The sequence below is a fragment of the Rousettus aegyptiacus genome, unplaced genomic scaffold, assembly GCF_014176215.1.
Source record: "Rousettus aegyptiacus isolate mRouAeg1 unplaced genomic scaffold, mRouAeg1.p scaffold_m13_p_10, whole genome shotgun sequence".
NCBI lineage: Eukaryota > Metazoa > Chordata > Mammalia > Chiroptera > Pteropodidae > Rousettus > Rousettus aegyptiacus.
The window spans coordinates 25,353,465-25,377,391 of NW_023416285.1; the positions used below are offsets into that span (position 1 = coordinate 25,353,465).

Below are 23,927 nucleotides of genomic sequence, written 5' to 3' on the forward strand. Positions count from 1 at the left end.
AATGTAAAAGATTATGTAAGTAAACCTATAAATATAGTAATCCAGAGAGGGGTATACTTTATATAAAAGATTTGGAGTAAAAGTGAACATTTTGTAAAACCATATATTAAAACAACAACAACAAAATAGTGGAGAGCCTAAGATTTGAGCCCTTGACTGAGAATTCTGTTAATGACTGCAGATGTATTAAAATAAAACCAAAATCCAATCCTAAGCATATTTTCTGATAAGGAATTCTAGAGAATGATGCCAACCAGTTTAAATAGCCATCATATTTTCTTTCAGTGTTTTTGATGCAGTGACCTTTATTATAAAATAATTATTCACTTCATTTTATAAAGTAAAAGAAAGATTACATTTGTCCACACTTTTGTATTCATTGCTTATATTAACTGCATATTCTTTTTATTTTTTTACATGATTTATATATCTGGACATATACCATACAACCTTTACAGGCTAATGTGCACCATTTCATGTTTTTCTTGAAAATGAATGGAATGAAAAATTTTAGATGAAAGATAATAAATGTATATATTTTAATAATATTATTCATTTTTATTTCTTTTTTTTGTTGCATTTTTACATCATTTTCATTATGCCTGCAACTGAAGCATATAATAAAATGTGGAAGGAAAGATAGATTTGAGGTGGATGACTTTCAGTGTTATAAAAGGAAGAGAAAATAAGCCTCTAGGTAAATATATTAAAATCTGTATGTGAAATGGACAAAAAGTTGAACATCTATGATAGTTGGTAATATCCATGAATAATAATGCAAATAGGAAATACAGACATTTATAAGCAATTTACACCAACAAAATCCAATGTAATTAGCATCATTCTTTCCTGTCATTCTCAAATGCACAATTATAGTTGCAACAAAAATGTTAATAAAGTGGATTAACCAAGTAGAAATCAAGAAAGTATTAAAGAGCAGATTTTTAAAGGTGCATTAGGATTTGCAGAAGGGACTAGAATGCAAGTATATATTTTTGATTCTCCCTTTCAGAATGGGAGGAATAATGGCTTATGCATTGACAGATCATGTTTAGGGAGAACATTTCCTGTAGTTCTGAATGAGGTGGATCTCTGGAAAGTCATTTAGTGCCAGACAGCAGCATCCTTTCATAAGCATACCTGCACTAATGTGTCCAGCAGCTCCTCATAGCAGACACAGCCTGTAAATCACAAGTGGCAAACAGGACTGGCTTTATAGGGGAAAGATGTTAGTTGCAAGGTCCTGCTTCAAATGCAATTCTATAGTAACTTTGGAAGGAGTCAGGCAGCCTTGATTCTCATTTCTCAGAAGTCAGTTAAATTTTGTTTGAAAAATGTTAATATTAAGAGAAACCCTTCTTGACCACTAGTTTTTTTTTATTGGCACAAATAAATTTATAAATGATTTAACCCATACGCAAATAATAGTAGTAGTAATAATAATAACAGTAAGAATGTAATACTATTGTTTTCATAGTTCCCCATGCCAAGAAAACTTCTGGACATTTTTATCATGCTATTAACTTGTGAGTCTAGCATGAATCTGTTGATAAGGGAGCCATAGTGATGGAAAAGGTGACATCAAGACTCTCCAATGTAGCATTTAAAATACCAAAAAACTAGTAACATAGGATATTCTTTCCAGGACAAGAACTTTAATTAGCTACAGGCCTGAAAGAATTCATTAAAATTAAGAATCGAGATAAGGAAATAATGATAACTAAGCAGGGGGAGAGAAAAATTGGCATGGCCGATTGTCAGTGCTGTTCTGGCTTGAAGCCTGTGGGATGTGAGGTGAACTAGCAGGAACTAACAATAACTGTAGGAAGTTCAAGGGAACAGCAGGTGGTAGTTGCTGCCTCATTCAACATTTCTTCAAAAGAACATGTCGGCCTGAACATTCCAAGTTTATTGACAGGTGAGGAAAAAGTTTAAAGGAACATTACCAGAATCTTAATTAAGAAAATATTCAATAGTTTGAAAAAATATCTGTATTCCTTGGGCCTTTCATCAGGCTTATTTTTAGGAGCTGAGTTAATCTATTTATCTAGACTATTAAAATTTCAGCCCCACCTTGAAATATCTCGCCCAAGTCTTGAACCCCTCTCAGACTTAGAGGAGGTTGTCACTGTGTGAGATTGGAGAAGGGACCGGAGAAGGGAAATTCTTCCGGTAGGAACTGTGGAACGAAGGATGGGACTAAGGAAGCTGTGTCCAAACCCAAGACACATCAGAGAATCTGCTAAAATATGCCTACTGCTAAATTGCCTATGCTGTGGTATTTTGTCCTTTTCAAAGTTTACAAGTTGTTTCTCATATTAAGAATTATCAAACACTTGCTTTTTTCACAACCAATCATTTAAATTATTATACTGCATATCATTCTGTATGTAGGTGTTTGTACATAATCAATTCTTCTTAATAGGAATTATTCTCTACAGATTTTTAAATACACATGTATATGTGTGAATATTTATGTAAAATTGCAGTTGTCTATACTGTCTTCATAAAACAGAGTTCTCCAGGAGTATAGGTTATTATTCACATACACAAGATTTAAACACATACAAATGTGAACCTACTTTTGTTTGTACTGTAAATCCTATTAAGAAGAGATAGGCAAATATTCAAAGCAACCTGAGAAGTTTTTTTGGATTAAATTGACATGGCTTCATTAACTGTTTTTTAAAAAGCATGCTTTTATTTAATGTGACATTTCAGAATTGCTTACAGAGAATGTAAATTAACTTTTAACAATTTAATGTTTAATTTTTCTTGTTTATTTTATTTGTTTGTTTGTTTGTGTAATTTTTCTTCTCATGTGCTTAGCCTGCAAGGAACACTATTCTCAGTGGGTTTTTTTTTTTGCAAAGTTAGATGCAAATGGTCATGGCAACGGTCCTTAACTGTCACATCAGCCATTTGCTCCAGCTTGGCAGCAGAGTCCACTGACTGCATTTTTTGCAATCACTCTTAAGAGACAAATACTTATTGATTTTTTTTTACATTTCTTTGATATTATATCTCTGTCATTTAAAAAAATTATAATCCGTGGGACAGTCACTATCATTTGATGATGAAAACAATAGTAAGAAATATTTTACCTTTTAATAATACATTATTCTTTCTATCCCAAGTAGATAATTACTGTTTTTAAATTAACTTCATTCCCTACACACACCACTTTTATTTTCTGGCATAGATAAATATATAATATTTTTACTTTAACAAAATAAATTTTCTAAAGAATTTTAAGTGTTAGGATGTTCTAGACTATAGTGTTATAAAACCATTCTATTTTTATTGCCTTTTTTGCTCAGTACAAAATTATTTTTAAGTCTTCCAACCTTTTGTTTAGTAGTCATTTACAATTATTCAATAATTTTATAAAAGGAAATGAATTTTGAGGAGTTACAGGAAAGAGAATATCTGGAGATCTATTGGACATTTTGGATTCGTTCATAAAATTAATGTAGAGATTTACAACTTCGCCCTTCATTTTCCACTTTTAGGCAGGAAAGTCAAACAAAATCGAAATGGAGAAGGCTTGCTATGTCATCAGTACAATGTTGAATGTTAATGCTGTAACTCTACACTGGTCTGTGGTATTACTTCCACTTTGGAGCCACATAGTTGTAATAAAATGTGTCAGAGAAGAATGCAAAGTTTGAGTCATGCTATCTACCCAGAATCTTATATAGTAACTGTTATAATAACTTAAGGTCTTTAGAATGCATCAAACAAAATGGCATGTGCCAACGGGGTTGTAGTTTGAGAAACTGTCACAACTTCTATGGGATATCTTTTGGGGGTGGGGAGTAACCCTTGGTTGTAGCAAGAGGAGGGAATTTAATGTCTTCATTTTTTCTTACTTTTGAAATGTGTACACTATTTTATCCAATCTTCTCTTTATGTTTTGGATTGATAATTCTTATGAGACAGAATAGAGGCTACAAACTAGTAGCCTGTGGGCCAGATTCTGATAGTAGATAAGTTTTATTTGGCTTTCTCAAATTAGTTGCTAACATTTTAATATTGGGAAATATAAAATCTTTTTTTTTATTTCTCTTGGAAATAAAATGTATACCACTGGGTATACATTTATATATATATATATACATATATATATATATATGTATATATATATATATATAATTTCACTCATCTAAATCTGAATGGAGTCTCCGCTTTAGATGGAGCATGCATTCTGTGATATACAGAGTGACACCTAGCCAGCTTCATTTATTTACATATGGGCAGCACTGTCCCTGTTAGCACTGGAGTTTACAGCACCTGAATTCGATATTAAGATGATTTTGTTTCTGATATTATGATGATAAATTTCATCAAACTATGCAGACACACAGGTAACAAAACTACCAATGACATTATTTTCTAGGAAGAATGCTACATAATTGCCTCTAACTTAATTTACATACAATTTGGTTTTAAATTACTTAGAATTTTTCTTACATTGATGATTCTCGACCTGTGGTGCTATTTTTTTTTTATTGGTATACTAATTCTGTTCAAAGGTTAAAATTAATACTAGTTAAAACTTTGTAGTTTTATATCAAAATCCCAATATAATTTATGCTGTCTTTAAGAATTTTATTGAATAGGAATCATAGAATAACAGAATTAAAAAAAATTATCCCAGTTCTCTATAGTTATTAAACAACATGAAAATAATATTAGAAAGATAAATTTTAGTCCTTTAGTTATGTATGTCTAAAGTTAGAAACAATAACATTTCTTGGAGGAAAATGCAGCCCCAAATTTCAGATTTCCTCTAGAATTTTTTTTTTAAAAAGTATTTATCTTGGTTTATTACTTAAGATGATAAAGCTTAGACATCTATATAGGTTTTAGTTAAAGTTCATAGATATTTGGAATCATAGTATAAATGTAGTTGCACATTTTTTATTGGACCTAAATAATTTTTTTTATACTAAGTGTCAGTGTACCACTAGGAACATTCATGTTTTTAGGCACTGTATTTTTTTCTTGGTTTTTATTGTTGTTGTTCTGGTGGTATAGTTGTATTAATGGAAACATTTCCCCTATTTTCCAACAAAATTGCCCTGAAGGGCCACCAATAAAAAACCAGTTCATGAATTGTTTAAATTCCTTTATAGTTGTGCTGACAAATTTTAAGAATAGAACCAATTTGGATCAGTATTATTTGATTTTTTTGTCCTCCATGGTATAAAAATATTTTGAAACCTGGTTTGTATGAGTGCAACAAATACAGAATTTGAGGGTGTGGTCCAAAGGATTAAATAAAGATAGCATAAAAAGGATCCTATAAGGTAGTATATATTTTCTCTTATGGAAAAGAGTTGTATATATTCAAAACACTCTTTTCTTATAGCGTTTTTAACTGTGTAATAATAGAGGAACTAAAAATTGCCTTTTTATTAGAATTATAAATCTTTTTGACAATGCCAGAAAGAGTTTCTAAATAAATCTTGATCGTCCTATTTTAAAAGGGTGGTGAAGGGGAAGATAATATGGGCAAGATAAATTCACTTTTTGCTGTGAAATTCAAATTTTCATTTAGAATTGCAAAAAAAATAATAATAATAATCACTTTCACAGCAAGCTAATAGCCTAAGCAGTTATACAGGGTAGCCTAAACTCATGGTTTGTGATTTTTATTCAAATATCTCTGGTGGCAAGGAGGTCACTCTCTTACAAAGCAGGTTATTCTCATTATAGACAGTTCTAAATATTACAAAGTATTTTAATCATTAAATAAATATTTATTTTTCCTTCTTTTGAATCAATATCTGCTGTTTTCTACTTTCTATACATTTAGTTTTAGTTCTGCCTTCTGAACTAATTCCTCTTTCATATGACAGCTCTTAAGTGATTTTATGGAAACACCGAATGAAGCTCAAGGTTAGAAAGAACCCCAGAACCCTTCTAGTCCAAACCCTCATTCACTACATCCTTCAGTTAATACTGGCCAAGCCTAAGCCTGAATACGCCCTGTGGTGGTGGTGGTGGTGGTGATGCTCGATATGCAGTTCTGAGCCCATCTAAAATCTCTCTCATATCTCATCTCATCTTCCCCTGCTCCAACTCCAGCTCCTTCATTCATTCGTCAGGTGACAGTTTTGTGTCTTCTTACTTTCCTGGTTCTTCTGTGCACACATTCCTGTGTGTCTATGTCTTCCTTTAAGGGAGATGCCCAGAAATTAAACACATTAATTCAGGTACAGCCTGACCCAAGTGGAATATCACCTACCTGCTTATGTGTCTGTTTATAGTAATACAGCCTGCAATTAGATGATCTTTAAACAACATTAGCAGTCATATCATATATTGATATATAATTTTATTATCAACTTAAATTCTCAAGTATTTTCTTTCACTGTTACTAATCCTCAGCTCTCCAATTATGTTTTTATATAGCTTGCTTATAGGTCCAAAAAAAAGTTTCTTTAATTATTCTCATATTATGGGTATGATAGATCCTGTTGAGATCCTTTCTGGAGTCTGATTCTGCCATCCAATAAATATGACATTCCTCTTTCTGTCCCATTTTCTGGATATCTGAGATAGAGATATAGAAGCAGATCTCTCTGTCTGTCTATCTGTCATTTCTATCTGTTTGTCTGTCTCTATCTATCTATCTATCTATCATCTATCAATCATCTATCATCTATCTACATATTATCTATCTATTATCTGTCTATCTATCCATCATCTATCTATCTATCTATCTATCTATCTATCTATCTATCTATGTATTGAGAGAGGAAGAGAAATCATTCCCAGATCCAAAGTTTGAGAAGACTAATCTAACCCTCTGATACAAATGGCGAATGGAGCAAGACTGAGAACATAAACTCTGTGAGCAGTTAAGCAATATTGCCTAGGGTAAATTGTTCGACCAGTTATAAGTACACTATTTTCATTGGTTTTCCAGTTCAGGTTTCTCAATTTAGTATCCAAGGATAATATAAGAAACCTTGACATACTTCTTGCTGTAATTCAGTTATATATTTACATCCATCTACAATAATCATTTTTAAAAAGGAAAAAAAATACATTTTTAAACTGCACATTTTTTTTCAAATTTTAACCAATAATCCTTTTAATAATTCTCATTTAGACTTAATGAAATTTTACCAATGTCTATATTTTGCAAGACTTATCTCCCTTGTTTTTTCTTCTATTACTCCTTTTTACAGTTCCTGAGAAATGATCTGAATGGTTTGATTTTTCTTTTGCACATATTCAGTATTTTGAAAGTAATTTCTTAAGGCTAAGACAGGCTAAGAAAGTCATTCCTTCAGACTTATTTAGAGTCCCAAAGTTTTTCCTTATATTTCTTTACTTTTCTTGACATTTAATACTATCAATATTTGTGCCAATTTTTAATCCAAATATTTATCTTTTTCTGCTTGACAGCATTAGAAGCTAAATAGAAACTGGCTGCTATTGATTTCTTCTATCAATTAACATTTTATTCTCAGTTGACTAAAGGGGGAGAAAAGACCTGTTCTATTCTTTGCCTTTCTGATTCTAACAGAAAATGCTTATTTTGTCCTTAGTATTTTTCCCCAAACTCAATGGGTCTTTAGTGCTCCCGACACAGATCTTAACATCCCATGCCATATCAATCCTTAGTTTGATTGATAGGTCACTTCCTTTTTCCTTTTCTTCCTTAATTCTAATTGTGATAGTCATTACAAGGAAGTCCTACCAAGAACAGGAGAGCAAGAGGGAAATTAATGGCCTAACAATTCACAAATTGGATAATGATGCCTTGTACAAAATTTGACTCTCGCGGTTCCTTTGAAAATAATTTTTTTTCTTAGTCACATTTCTTTCATGCCATTTTCTCCACTTTTAATAACTTTCCCCAAATATTTTACAATGCAAGAAACATGAACAATTATACTATTCATGTTTATGAAGCTTCATTTTAACTGTATGTAATGTCATCGGGCTTCATGCCAGTGCTGGAAAATGATCATTTTTCCTCACTTTTATGTTCCATAATTGCTAATATCCCATATCACTCAAGGAGAAAGAGTGACAGTGCCTTATGTGTAAATAAGAAATTCAGTTTCAATAATGATATGATAAGCATACATCTTTTAATTTTGTAGCCATATATGGGAATCATAAAAGTCGTAGTTGATGAAGTGGCAAAATTTGGTACTTATCTGAGAATACCAGATGCTACCTGGTTTTTAAAATGTAAACTTTATTCTTGTATTCATACTAAAAAAATACAGTTTCTGTTATATGTGGCAAGATCCTTTGATTTATTAAATACATTTAAATAAAGAGAGAATTGACCCTCTCAGAAATTGCTTCTGTGGCTTATTTTGAGCCCTTTTATCAGTAACTTTCCAAAACAAGTTAATCTTTACTCTTCACATTTTTGACTGACTTAGTATCATCTAAATATTTGAAATTGGGAGGTATAAAAGGAAATTTGAGGTAAAAAAGAATTTGAATATTATCAGTATAGTTATTTCGAGTAAAATTATATGTGCAAATAAATATCACTTTTAAAAATTAAATATAATAAACATTATAGTATGTTAACAACTTTATTAAAAATGTACTACTGCATTTTATTAAATAACATCATCATAAACCACAGCCAGGAAATTGCAACCCAAAATTAGAAAGTTTATATCATTTCTTATATCCATATCATTACAAAGTTTCAATTTAATTTCACAGAAGTCAGGAAAATCTGTTCTGAGATTCCCAAAGAAACCATAACCTGTAGAACACAACGGCCTCTTTCATTAGGAGCTCAAATCATGGCACGCCTCCCAAAATAGATCCATCACTATGGGATGTAGGCCTTCCTTTTCTATAAGAGGAATTATACTTTATTCTGTTCTTCCTCTTAGAGATCTTGTATAACAATCGTATTTTGAAGTTTTTATGATTTAAGAACCAGTGTTTTGAATTACACGTGATTGATGCAATGAGAACTTGTAACCCTTTCTTCAAAAGGAACAAAATAAAGTTCCTTCAACGGCAAATGTATTATTTCCTTTTTGAAACAAAGCCCTTCCACACTTGTCTTGTTTCTAATTCAACATTCAAAAGCACCAGATCAGAGATCTTTAACTGATGATCTGTGGGCCAGATCCTTCTACCAAATGTATTTTTGTTTGGACTATAAAATGTTTTAAAGGAAATTTGAATTAGTAACAAACATTTAAAACCTGAAGCATTCATTATAAAGAAACTTGGATTTCTGGCTTCTCTCAGGAAGATGTGGCAGTACGAGGTCAGCTTCCCCTGTGGCAAAATCAATAGCATCCTCATTGTTTCCTTTAAGCCCTGGCCTGGCTCCTGTTCAACCATATCTCCCCTCTATTTTTGTCTTAAACCTGCCCCTTTGTTATTTGTTTTAATTCAAGTATAGTTAACATGCAATATTATATTAGTTTCAGATATGTAACGTTGCGATTCTACATTTATATACCTAATGATGTCATGACCACAATAAGTCTATTAACAATCTGTCACCTTACAAAGTTCTTATATTATTGACTATATTTCTTGTGCTGTACATTGTATCTCCATGACTTATGTATTTTATGACTGGAAGTTTGTATCTCTTATTCCCTTCATCCTTTTCACTCATCCATGTACCCCTCTCCCCTCTGGCAACCATCAGTTTTTCTCTGAGTTTGTTTCTGTTTTATTTTGTTTGTTCATTTGTTTTGTTTTGTTTTGTTTTCTATTTCACATATAAGTAAATTCATATAATATTTGTCTTTCTCTGTCTGACTTATTTCACTTAACTTAATACCCTCTAGGTCTATCCAGATTGTCCCAAATGGAAAGATTTAATTCTTTGTAATTGCTGAGTAATATTCCATTCCATTGAAAAAATATATATATGCATATACATACACACACATATGTATATGTATATGTATATGTATATGTATATGTATATGTATATGTATATGTATATGTATGTGTGTGTGTGTGTGTGTATCTCATTTTCTTCATCTAAGCACTCTATTATCTTTGTGTCTGAATCTGAGCCTCCATTTTTCTGAGCTGACAAAAAAACAAATATCAGTCTTTTCAGGATCTCCATGCTTTCCTCCTCCTTTAGGACTGTTTTACACTTCTGGGGTCTTAGATCTCTTATCAAGAGATCTGGGGGTGGGAACAGAGAGTCACTTGGTCTTCGGTCATCAGTCCACAGTTTGCTGCTGAGAAGGCAGAAGGCTTGACTGATCTGCATAGACCTTCAGGTAGAGTGTGTTATTGCTGCTTTTGGGGGCATAGGAACTTTTTGCTATGTCTGTGCCACCCTTCAGACAGGGGAATCATGTGAGGCTTGCTGTGTTCCTGTGCACTGAGACATGTCACACAGCCATTTCTGGAAGTGATGCTGGGAAGCAGAGCTAAGTCCCCCTCTGCCCTTAGGGATCACGAATCTCCTACTCTTCCAGTTAGGTGAAGTATCTTCCCAGATATTCTCGATTTCTATAAATGTTAATTGACAAGTTTTATTTTCCACACTGCCTCCTCATACTTCTTCTAAGGCAATAACAGATAACAGATGGACAAGTAAGACATTGATGAAGGAGCAAAGAAAGTAGAAAAATTTAAGAGAAAAAGAGCACAGATAAATATATCAAAAGAGATCTCAACAACATTTGTGAGTGCTTGTTTTATGTCTGCCTTTCTTGGTTATACTGGAAGCTCCATGAAGCCTGGGATAAATATTGCCTTGTTTCTGGCAAGATCCTATTAAATTCTTCTCGAATAAATGAATGAGTAAATGGGAATGAAATTCAGAGACTGGATTTATGGAAAGTGTAACTGCTGAGAAGGTAGACTCAGGATGTGAATCTCGGTTTTCCTGCATACAGTTATATGGGCAAAACCCTTAACCTCTTCATGCCTTCAATTCCTCGTCTGTCAGATGATTGTTGTCAGGATTAAAAGAGTTAATGTTTATAAAGCTCTTAGACTAATACCTGGCACATAGTATGTATCATATGAATGTTGACTACTATCATTACCATCGTCCTCATTATTTATTATCTTTATCATTGCTAAGAAACCCTCAGACAGGACTGTTCCCTTGATGTTCTAATAGAGAGAACAGCTCTGATCCAATGATAGCAAAGTTTACATAAATAAAATGGACACAATTTTATTTTGGCATGACCTTCCAGACTTCTTAACTGTTTTATTTGTCTTCCTGTATACTGCATCTACACTACCGTGGTTCCCTCAGGACCATGCTTCATCAGGAATCTGACCTCTTTTCTCTTCTGCCGGTCTATCTTAGTTGTGTGTCCTTAGGAAACACAGCCATAACCGCTGGAACACCTTGGGTTATTATGTATGGTCCCTTAGATCATATATAACGACTAGAACCTCTCTCAGTAGGTGAAGTTTAGGCAGCTTTTCTTTTACGTTATACTTGTCGATGTTGAAGTTTATCTGCCATCTTTCTGTTTATTCACACATCTTTTGCAGTTTATCTTTATTTAGCATTTTAGTTGCCATAGTATTTAATGACATTTATTAATGTAAGGATTACATTGCTCTCTTTTTCTTCTAAGTCATTTGTAAATTCACACTTATCATTTACATATAAAAAGCTAATTTCTGGGGTGACTAGGCTTAACATTTATGATAGCATACAATAGGATGTAACTTAGAGGATCGATAAAAAACTTTTTGAGCCAATATTATATAATTCAATTATAGAAACCTAGTTCTTTCCATAATTAGTACTTCTATAATACAGTCTTTTTCAGTTATAAATTATTTTTCACAGACCTGAATGCTCATATTATGGTTTTTCAACGGATTCCTTTAGCTATTTAGAGCTTTATATAGTTAATTTTTCTATTCAGGCATATTATACCATCTACTGCAATATGGAATGATTTAACAGCAAATTTCTTTCTCTTAAATTTCTTTTCTTTCCTTATTTAGCCTTCTAACAGTTCCTGCTGTTAAAAATACAGTTATTCTTTTACCTAAATATTTTAACATTCTATTATAATATTTCCCCATCTGGTCTCTCTTAGCTAGAAATCATTTTATCAACTTTTAGGAATATTTATCCTTATTTATGCTGCATACATACCCTCTGTAATGGTTATGTTGTAATGCATGATGTATTTTGGACAAACAGAATCATGATACTGTTTACATTATTGAGAAACTCAGGGATTCTCATTTCTCAGCAGAACACATTTTTTTCTTCCAATATGATTCGATGTTGGGGTCCCTTATCCACCTTTATAATTAAAATAATTGTTTGTTTTTTCCTTCATACCTCTCTAACCTCTGGTAGACATACTCCCTGCACTTATCAGTGAACACGAACTGACATTGGCCATTGTTAGCTTATTTTTACTCTGGGTCATTTATATACATTTATACAACACAATTAATGATGCAATAAACAGTGAAGTCAAGTTTGTACATCTATCATTTTGAATCATTTGTTTATACAGAAGAGAGTTAGCATTCCTCCTGCTTCTACAACTGCTTTGTATAAATCCTCTATGTAGTTGCCTCTTCCTCTGCTCATCCCTTAAATTGAAGTCTTTCCAAGTGTTTTTTCTCAGGTATGTTCTGTCTACAGCTTCTTTCCATGACTTCACACAGCCTTGTGACTGATGATCCCCACCTGTCCCCTGACTATTTTATGTGTATATCCAACCCTTGCCCCTTGGCTGTCCATAGACAACTCAAATTCGGCAAGATCCCTAACTGAATTCATCATCTGTAACCACCTACCCGCCCAGAAAACCCAGTCTCTTCTAGTGTTCCCTCTGCCATCTTCTTTGTTCCTCAAGCAATAGACCAAGGACCGTTCTCTGCTCCTCTTTCTCCCTTATGTTCTCAGCTAGGCAACAAGTCATGCAGATTACACCTCCTTAATATCACTTGAAACGATCAATTTGTCCCTCCTCTAGTTCTAGGACACAGTCCCTCAGCTAGACTACTGTAACATTTTCCTAAACAGTCTCTCTGTGTTTGGCTTTCTTCTTTCTCTGCCAACTGCCATCCTCTCAGGTACCGGGCTGGGAAGGTCTTCCGTGGCTCCTCAAACCCAGGGTTGGGTGCCGTGCTATTTCCTTTGTAGCCCCTCCTCTTCCCTGTCATAACAGTTATCACTCCATATGATTACTGCCTGCTTATTTTTTCTCATTTCCCCACTAGATGTTAAACCTTGTGAACTTGGGATCTTGCTCACCATTTGATCCCCAGGGCCTAACACAGCAACTGCTACACAGAAAGCACTCAAAAAGTACTTCTTAAATATTGAGGAATGTTAGTCAATTTTTAAGCTTTCTAATATTTAAACTATAAATAAACTAGAAAGACATTATAAACGCATAAGTCTGAAATTAGAAATCTTGGATTGAATTTCTGGCTCTCTTATTGCCTCACTGAATACTTTTGACAAAACACAAAAGTTTCTCACTATAGTGTAATCATATAACACTCATCATTACTGAGCACACAATAAAAATGACCATAGCATCTTGAATTTATGGCTTCTAAGTAGTTGGAAGAATTTCTTACGAATTATTTATTTGTTCATCATCCCTTTGAGGTAGGCTTCATCTTTCCTTCTAGAAGGTACTGAAGGAAGATAGAGCTCCTCCTCTATCTAATGATGTGAAAATGCTGGTCCTCAGATCGTTACCTACTTCACAGCATGTCAGGATGATTCATGAGGGAGTCTAGGTCTTATTCTCTCAAAAGGAAAATGTGTCATGTAGAGTAGTTTTATGCTCTTGTATATACAATCGAAGAATTCAAAATGAGGGTAAAAAGTGTACAAATTATTTTAGTATTTCAGCTTTTTCCTGGACCCCTTCTCCATGTTTTTCTGGAGACACATTTTTTTTCCACACCCACTCAAACCATCTGTGTACCAGGCAAATTTTCCAAGATGTAAAACCAAGTAAAATATGTGAATTCCATTTATTTAGAAAGAACTATGACTAATGACAATGTGGGGAAATGGCATAGTTAATGAAAAAGTGCTCTTTCTGTGTGAACAGCTAGGGGAGCCTAGCAGTCATGGCCACATGAAGCCATGACCGTCAGGTGAGCATTCAGCACCAGCGCTTGTCAGCCTTATCCTCCAGAGGCCGCCTGCAGGAAGCAGACACTCAGCTCAGTGTCTGCGTGTGATCTGGAGGTCACCCCCGATGAGAAGAGGTTCTCTACCACCATCAAACAGTAAAAATTTGAGAAGTGTGTGCGAATTCTACATTCTACCCCAAATTTTGTCAACATGTGCTTTATATAAAAATGTTTAAAATTATTTACCATTAATTAAAATTGACTATTAAGAAAAGTGTCCCATGTTTACCACTGCCTTTAAACAGTCCCAGGACACTGGCATGTACCCTTCATGTATTACCCTAATTTGAAAAGCATGGGGTCCTAGGACCTTAAAGCCCAGGCCATAAGATTTTTGTTACAATTTAAGGGAATTCCTTCCCATGTCCCCTTTCTACTTTGCTACGTGTAAACTCCTGAAGCCCTTTTACTTAGATCACTAATGAAGTCTTTATAATGTAGCTCTAAGCACCTAAGTGGTAGTATGTTCACAGTTAAGATGATTGAGGAACATAAAATCACCTTCCTTAGAGATTTTCTATTTGAGGAAGAGGATCCATCTGAGGTGAGAAATACCTATCCACTTTCTCTTTAGATCTGGTTAACCCTGGAAACCAAACTAAGGTGTTCTAAAACAATACTTTCTTTTGAACATTTAGGAAAATATGATCAAACTGTAAACTGGTCATGTTCAGATATGAGTACAAGAAGTGACTTATTTATATATCCAAATTTCAAAACATTTGTAAGGCCTAACATGTGTGCTGTTATTTTTTTTTAATTTGAATTATTTTTGTTAGATAATCCTGTTTAAAGTGACATTATGATTTATCGCCACTAATCAAGATTCTGATCCCTCATAGACTTCTTGTTTGTATCTGTTTTTGTTCTTTGTTACATAAATATGAGGTTTATATATAAAATTCTGACTGTGTAATATAGGGCTAATGAGTCACAGATGGAAAGATGCTGGCACATTACCATCTAATAACATTTTAAACTCATATTCCATAGTAAAACAAAAGCAAATTGTACACATCTGTTTTCCAACTTGTAGCATTTCTGAATTTGTGTAGAGTCTATGCTTAAAGGACTTTTACTTAGGGAGAAGAAAAAGAGGATACAGGTCACCTTGAAACTACCCAGCCATTTAATAGCCTTATCAGAAAGTATTTGGCTAAAGGGATACGATTTCCTCTGCTTTGCTTCCTGAGAAGGCCCAGCTCTAAAGAAAGAATCAAAGGCATTAGCGCTGAAGAGCTTGTCTCATACTAAAAATATAATTCTTTAAAAAGAAAAAAAAATATTTCTAATAAGGGTGAAAGTAAGGGAGAAAATATACCAAAACTAGTAAAATTAAAAAACTAAAAATTTTCTGGCCTTTCCTAAAAATATTCTCAAAATAGATTTGGGTGGGAAGAGGAGACAATGAGGAGGAAAGAAGGTAGAAAGGCAGCCTGAAGACACTTGAGGCCATTTATTGCCGTGGTTGGTGTTTGTTTTATTTGTGTGGTAAACGTGCTCTGTGTGAAAAAAAAAAGGGGGCGGGGGATAAAAGGCTCCGATATCACACATTGTTGGAAAAGAAATAGAACAAAGGCAGAATTTCTCTCTCAGAGCTACCCAATTCATAATGCCTGTGAGGATGAGTTAGTACGGTTAGTTAGTGAGTGAAGCGCAGGACTCTAAAATTTCTCTCCCCCATTCTCCTGGGTTCAGGAATTCAGAACCACCTTTTTGCTTCAAGGGGTTGTGTGAACTGTCAAGTTCATTTGGAAAAGTTATGTGACAGAAGTAATTACTACAGAGTGTGACCATAACTCCCTCTGACATGAAATACGCATGTTATAAGAGACAGATTTCCATCTACCACCTCTGCAGGAATTCCTGAAACAGGAAAGATCTGAGAATCATCATATGATTGGAGAGAGAAATTTTGATATGTGGGTGGTAAGACTATGTTTTGTGAGGAGTACTGCATTTATTCTGAGGAATAATATTATGATCTGACTGCAAAATTCTGTTCGTGGTAGTCCAAAAAAGAATTAATACACATATCGTATGTCCTGAGTTGTAGAGTAAATAGAATATCAATAAAGGGAAATTGCAGTGTTGTTTATATAACAGTGTCTGTGGTTATCTCCATTTCGTACTAACATTTTATATGTTAAGATTCCAGACATGTTTAAAGTGTATACAAAGATCTAATTGTACGTGCCACAAGAAGCAGGTACAAGGAGTTCTCAATTTGGCCATTGCCTTTAAGGAATGGTTCATTTGGGAGCCTTGATTTTATTTATGATACGTCAAGCAAGGCAAGAAAGGCTTAGAGCTGGGTCAGGGGGGTGTTATGTACGTACTTGTTTTGTTCGTCCACCGGTGAAATGTCTGTGTGACGTTTGTGTCATGTTTTGGTGCTGTGCCATGTCCATAGGGTCTGCCAGGCTTCCCCACAGTTGCTGCTCTGCACAGTAATCAGATCCTCACCGTCAAGGTTTGTGGTTGGCATCCATGCCCACTCCGTCAGCGCCTGCAACCAGCATAAGAGCGAGCAAGAACAGCTAGGTTGACTTGCCAAGTGTCACTGCTCTCTTTAATCATACACATCAGATTGCTGGGTCCTTGGGACCTCACCTACATCGGTGAGGTCAAATATATATTAAGAAGGAGAATCGTGAGCGTATAAGAGAGGAGGATATTGAAGTTGAGCAGGGGCAGTGAAGAGAGGCAGGCACGACTCTCTAGGACTGTGCCACACCTCAGTGGTTTAATTTGCATGTATTGCAAAGCTCTGTGATATTTTTCAGTCAATTAAATAATCCTAATTACTCTGGACTTTGGCATCAATAAAATGACAACCACGTTCATGCCACATTATGCTGGTTGACAAGTCTGATGGAAATTGAACTGGCACTTTGTCTGTGGACTTTCTGCTCAAAGTGCAGAATACAGGTGGTTCGAGCTTACTTGGTTCTTTAATCTACTACAGTAAAGGCCCAATAACCACAGCAAAATGATGGGATGCAAAAATAAATAAATAAATAAATAAAAGGTCCATTTTTACTAAAAATCTGGCCTTACCATCTTGTTTCAGGGTTATATTTCTTTCAAGAAGAAACAAAGGGTCTGATGTCAGACACAAGTGCCAGTTCTATTTTATTTAATAGTCATTATAAGGCTAATGTGTGTATCTTTATTTCTTTCTTGGGGCCTTCTGATGTCTATTCTTCAACTCTCTCATCTCTGAACTTCAACCTTTGACCTCACCTGACTGATCAGATGGTGTTTCCTAAAATCAATCATGGGTTTCTCTCTGCTGATCAGCAGCTCATTAAACGCCGCTTGATTAAGGTAGTGCTTATTCTTGCTCACGTCTGATTTCTTCTTTGCATTATGACTCTGTGGACTGTTGCTTTGCCATTTATCTCTCAAGTGCGCGGGTGGAGGTGGGGGTGAGGATGGGAGGGTATTTATTTGGAAATATTTTAGAATAAAATTACGTTTGTTGAACTGCATCTTTTTTAAAATATATATGAAATTACCAAAATGAAAAGCCATGAAGAGCCTACATAGGTTCTTATAATTTTAAAAAAGAGAGAGAGAGACAACTTAAGTTATATCTAGTTACAGACTCAGTTTCTAGGGTCTCTAGCTTTGGTAATGTATAAATTATTATACAGCTTGACTACGCTGTATGCTTAATTTTATAGGTTATGAAAAAGTAAACACATTTGAGCAGCTTCAGATGCAGCTATTTTATTAAACAAGGTAGATATAACTGATGCAGCACTGTTGTGAATAAAGTTATGCACAAATTTTATCCTAGTTCTGAAATAGCGATAATAGACACTATTTCCAAGAGCTGAGAGTGCTGTTTCCTGAGCTGCTTTGATTTTAATAGCTCTACTCTGCTCGCCCAGCATGAATATTTATTTGATCCCTGCTGGCAGGCAAATTGCCTACAGGCTTCATGTTTCTGGTTGCTCTGGTTCTTTCATAGTGTAAATGTGGATTAGATAACACAAATTTAAAGTGTTGAAAATAAGACTTGGGTCTTTATCATTTGTGGTCATGGTTGGTCTATCCCTTTCTCCACTGTAGGGTGACCAAGGACAGGCTGGACCTCCAGGCCCCCCAGGCCCTCCAGGCCCAAGAGGGCCTCCTGGGGACACAGGGAAAGATGGCCCCCGTGGAATGCCAGGAGTGCCTGTGAGTTGCTTTTTGGATCGGTTGTTCTCACAGGTTTTGTTTTGTTTTGTTTTAAGGGCTGAGAATTGGGATGGAGTGGGGTTGGGAGGGGCCGTGGACTTAGGGGGTCAAGTGACTAGAGTGGGTTGAGGAAAGTGGGATGCTAGAAATGTCCCCAACCAGAGAGGGCACTGCCAGTAGAATTCTGCTTTACCACTCAGTCCGTGGGAACCCACACAAACCACAGAGACACCTGGAGACAGCAACTAAGCTGGCTTTCAGGTAAGCCTCCAGAAGCCTATGACTGGAGATGCGTGATGCCACTTGTGACCTGTCTGCCATAGAGTACATCAGTGCCTTTGGTTTAAGTGGGAAACTAGACTGAAAAACTAGTTGGGAGATTCAGAACATTTTCAAAAGGTTCAATAGCAGAGACAGTAAAGTCCCACATGATTTATGAAAAGTAAAGAAGTTAAATCTTTCTAATATTTAATCCTTTGTAAATAACTTGACCAAAAAGAATTGCTAATAGTAAAAGTAGTAAAAGTTTAAAACATCAATGGATGGGGTTTAAAACATCAATGGATGGGGTTTAAATATTATTTGTCATTTGTATGTGAAGCTTATTAATAGAAATCATTTAAAAGTGAACTCCATTACTTCAATACATTCCATTAAAAAATGAAAGCAATCTTAATACTTAGATTTAAATACTAAGTTACTAAGTACTCAGTTACAAAGACTGGTCAACTGTCAATAATATAGGGGTACAGGACACGAGGTAAATGGTTTGGTTTGGTAGAGGCAACCCAGAAATTCAAAGAAATAGGGAAAAAGTAAAAATATTTTACACTTATATTTTGAAGTTAGGATTTGAAATTCAGGTTTATTGATAAATTAAATTATTTAATGTATTGTTTTAACTTATTTTCATTAGTGTTTTTATAGTCCAAAAGTAATAATGAAAACATCCCTTAAGTAGAAAATTTTGAAAATAAAAATAACCAAAAAGAAAAAAATTCACCCACAGTCATTAATGTTTTGGTATAGTTTATTTTTATATGCATATATTGTGTATTTTTTTTAAGAATGATTCTCTGCTAAAATGTAGCGTACTTTAAAACTTTTCTGAGACAACCTTCTGTAAGCACTATTTCTCTTTCTCAAAGAACCTGCTGCTGTTGTATGAAATGAAGAATTAACTTGCAACGTATGATTTACTGGTCGTTAGGACTGTTTTCACTGAACCAACAGAGATAGTGGTTTTATCTTAAAACTGTCTTCTAATGTCTATTCTCTTGGGATGATGTCTCAAAAGATAGAAACCACAGCTTTAGGGATATTTAAAGCTCCCTGATTGATTGCTTGTTGTCAAAAAAGATACAATGGGTGTCTCTTCAAATAAGGAGAGTAGTTAAAACTATTTTGATGGTACAGAATTAGTCAGATCATTGGGTATTGTATATGTGACAGAAAATTCAAAGTATAAATTACTTTTAAGAAACAAGATAAAGTCGAAGTATGACAAACTATAAACCACCCAAATATTATGTCATACTTTAAATGAATGTAGTTTATTCATCTAAGGAAGAAATGGAACTTTTTACATAAGGGCATGAATATTTTTTTAATTCCACAAATATAATTTCGACTGAATTTACAGTCTCAGAGTTGATTTTTATATACTACTATAACCATGGGGAAAGATTTTATCAAAATAAACTGAGAAGTACTTATTTTTGAAGTCTGACAACATCTTGGCATTCCAAGCACGGTTTTTCCAAAAAATACTTGTAACCAATGGCTGTCATTATAATAGTATAACAAAACATGATAAGGAATTCTGTATAAATTTTAGTATTAGAAAGTTATGATAGTGATATGGCATGGCAGAAAATTTTATTTTAATATATGCTATCAATTTTATTAAAGTATGTTACTTCAGCTGTTATTAATCCAGGATAACCAAAATTCAAAATCAATCTATGCTCCTTTTTAAATTTAATTCATGCACTAAGAGCAATTGTCTTACTCTCTTGTATATGGAATTTTTGAGTTCTCATAAAGAGGACCATCTCATCATCTTGTGTCATTATAAATAGGATGTAATAAAGGAGATATTACTTTAATTGCAATAAATATTTTTCTAGGACAATTTATTGACTTACAACATAATCACTCTTACCGATTTTATTTAGAATACATTCTGTCATAAGCTTATATCTCTCCTATAACCTAGACTCATTTTATTAAATTCTAAAATGTTTATAAAATGCATTCAAAGAAAGAATATTGGCTTTCTTTTTATTGCATTGCGTTTGCATTCCTCTACTAGCCTGAAAAGTATATTTGACATTCATATACCCCAGTGAGTATTGTGAAAAATAAAAAAAAAAAAAATGATTGGAATCATTTTTTAATGTTGATAGCATTAATAAAATTATCACTGTTCTTTTTTAAGGGTGAACCAGGGAAACCAGGAGAACAAGGCTTCATGGCAAGTATCTCAATGTATCTTTTTCATTAAATTTTATACATTTCCACAAAATTTCTATAAAAAATAATGGAAGTCCACGTTATTCAAATGTGGTCAAGATTATGTATAACAAATGTATCTGTCATATGACCTGTAACAGAGTGAAAATTAGTAAAAGTTAAAAAGTTAATAAGTATGGCTTATTATAAGGTAAAGGCCACAAGACAACACATCTACGGAACCAACACAGGAGAAAAAGAGAGTGAGATTCTAGGTAGGAGAAGTGACATGGAGAGGCTCAGGAGGGTCAAAGGAGAGAATTTTCTTTTCACAGCTCTGCCGTAAGGGCAGTTAAATTCAGTGCCATGCCTATTAGCTTAAATAAAATGACTTTCAAAGGGATCAGGTGTAACTAACTGTGAATTAGTATAGTAAACATTCCACAGTGATTCAAGGAGTTTTTCTTTTGTCGAAAGGCTCCACCTAGAGAGAAACTGTTGTGCCTTCTTGATCTCTGTCATTAAAAAAGATCATGAAATGATTGCACATGGACTGGCTCATAGACATGCAAGTCCGCATCCCTCATTACTGTTTATGTTTTGCCAGTGAGAACAGTTGGGCTGTGAAGAATAGAAGCCCTTCGACCTGACTGTCTGTCTCTCTCTTCCCTGTCACTGGAGCTGCCTTTCTGACATATTTCATGACATGAACAGTATTGGGGAACACAGGGTGACACTCTAATAACCTGAATTCTGCAGGACAGCTATGTGTCGTACTTGTCCTGGATGCAGTGATCACAATGAACTTGATCACATCCATTCTGTGTAATATGTGACAAGTAGCATGCAGGTGTTCAGGTTATAAAACTTATTTAAAAAAAAAATTGTTAGCTAAATCCTAGTGAAACTAATGCACAGGAACACAAAGTTGGTCAGGAATTAAAACAAATGTGTGAATGGGTTAAAGGTCAAAGTCTTCTCTGAGCACCTGATGCCTTCAACAGCCCTCTGGGGGAAATACTCACGGAGCTGTAGTCATAGTTGGCAAAACGAAAATGCCCTGGGACCAAAACTGACCCTCCGCCTGGAAATTCTCTGTTTCTGATCTATAATATCAAGATAGGTATTTGATACAGATAATTGGGGGAGGGGAGAGTTACCATATTGAATTCTTTTTAAATAGCATAAAATGAAGCAAAAACAAGAGATCATATATAAAAGTTAAATGAAACATTAGTCATTAGTGATAAATTTGCATACAAGAGCATTAGCTAGCTGTCAGGGTTATAGGGTCATAGGGAGTGAAGTTTTCTTGGAAAACGACAATATAAATTTTGAAATTGCTTTAGGCAGTTGAATGCACCTGTGATTTCAATACTGGAAAATGGTCAAAACATATTCCTCCCAGACGTTCTTATATTGAAGGCTATTTGGGACCCTTAGGAGCCCTTGTTTTTCCCCGCGTATGCACATCCTACTAGATTTTTATTATTACCATTGGCTTTCTACCCTGATGCCCACTGCGGCATCCTAATAAACAATGCTCTAAAATAACAATGGGTGTTTTTTAAACCACAGTCTTATCTTCCTTAAATTCATATATTCTTTCTAGAATATATGATGTGAATAACAACTTAATTCCATTTCCCTACAATTCCTAGCTTAATATCATTAAATATAATGTTGTACCTAGTCTTAAATGAATTGTTATTATCTTAGTGTGATCCAATTTCCCATTTCTTATAGCAGCTTTTGAGGTGAAGATGATCCTGGATATTTTTTCTATAAACTTCTATCTTTAAACTCTTCAGATTGAGTTCATATTCTTATTTTTAAAAAGCAGCTAAGATGTGTAGAGCCAGAGGGAAGATAGAGTAACGAGGAAGATTATTTTATAAACTATATACATGTCTAACCAATGTACTATATACTTGAAACTAATAATAAAATAAAATGTTAAAAAAATACAGCTAAGAAACTTAACTGAAATCACAAATGTTCAAAGGATATGTGTAATATAATGATCTAATGTACTGTTTTTAAAGATGTAAAATCCATTTTTAAAAGAAAATTTTTATAATATATATAAAGAGAAATAGACAAATCATAAGTCTACATCTCAGTGAATTTTCACAGTGAACGTAACTATGTAACCACAAACCAGACCAAGAAATAGAATATCATACCCAAAAACCCTCTTTACCCTCCATTCACCACCCCCTCTTCCTAAAGTTTACTACTATTCTGACTTCTGCCACCACAAATTAATTTTGCCTGCATTTGAATTTTACATTAATAGAATTCTACACTATGTACACTTTTGTGTCTGGCTTCTTTTGTTCAACATTTTATTTGTGAGATCATCTACCTCTGTTTTAATAGCCTTCACAGCTGGTTAAAAAAAAAAATCAGGAGGAAGAACCTTACTTCCTTGGCTACCCCGTTAAAACTACATCACTTGAATGGCAGTAAATGAATGAATAGTCTGTCTGACCTTGGGCAAGACACTTAACCTCTCAATTTCTCATCTGTAAAGAAGGGATAATAATATCGTCTCTGCCTCCCTTACAAAGTTACCAAAGACAAATGCAATAAATTAGGGGAAAGCACTTTAAAATATATAACGAAGAACTATATGAGTATGTTATTATTATTATCACTCAATTGTTCCCTCTAGAGTAAATTACAGGTGAGCATGGATTTATATAACAGATGTATTCCTGTAAAGTTCTGTATGAATCAGATTTTCATAAATCAACGTATCTTAGATGTGCTGGGGAATTTTGCTATTTAAAACAATCCTATTTAGAGTCTTTTTGTAAAGCAATATAATCCCCTAATTCTTCTTCCCAGAAAATTGATTTTTTTTCTATATTTGCTTAAAGTGAAAGATTTAAAAAGCTATCATTTTAAAAAAAAAAAAACACTATTTATGTTTGTTAAGTTAAATAGCACCTGTATATATTAACCAATCTCAAAAAGAGAAGAGGATACTGGAAATATAATACTTTTCATGAGGAGAAAATTTTCCTTAGAAAGTTTATTTTTTCTTTTAAACAGTGTGTGTGTGTGTGTGTGTGCGTGTGTGTTGACTTAAAAGTCTGGCAGAAAGAAAAGTACATTATACTAGTAGTTCTGGCCTCAAA

General features: G+C 34.1%; 1 protein-coding gene across 1 annotated transcript in view; it reads left to right on the forward strand.

The window, feature by feature from the left end:
* Window positions 1-23,927, forward strand: part of COL25A1 (collagen type XXV alpha 1 chain) — a 387,771-nt gene that overhangs the window by 268,333 nt on the left and 95,511 nt on the right. Inside the window, 3 exon segments of the mRNA XM_036227627.1 lie at window positions 16,553-16,612; window positions 18,220-18,327; window positions 20,768-20,803. Coding sequence (XP_036083520.1) covers window positions 16,553-16,612; window positions 18,220-18,327; window positions 20,768-20,803 — 204 coding nt within the window.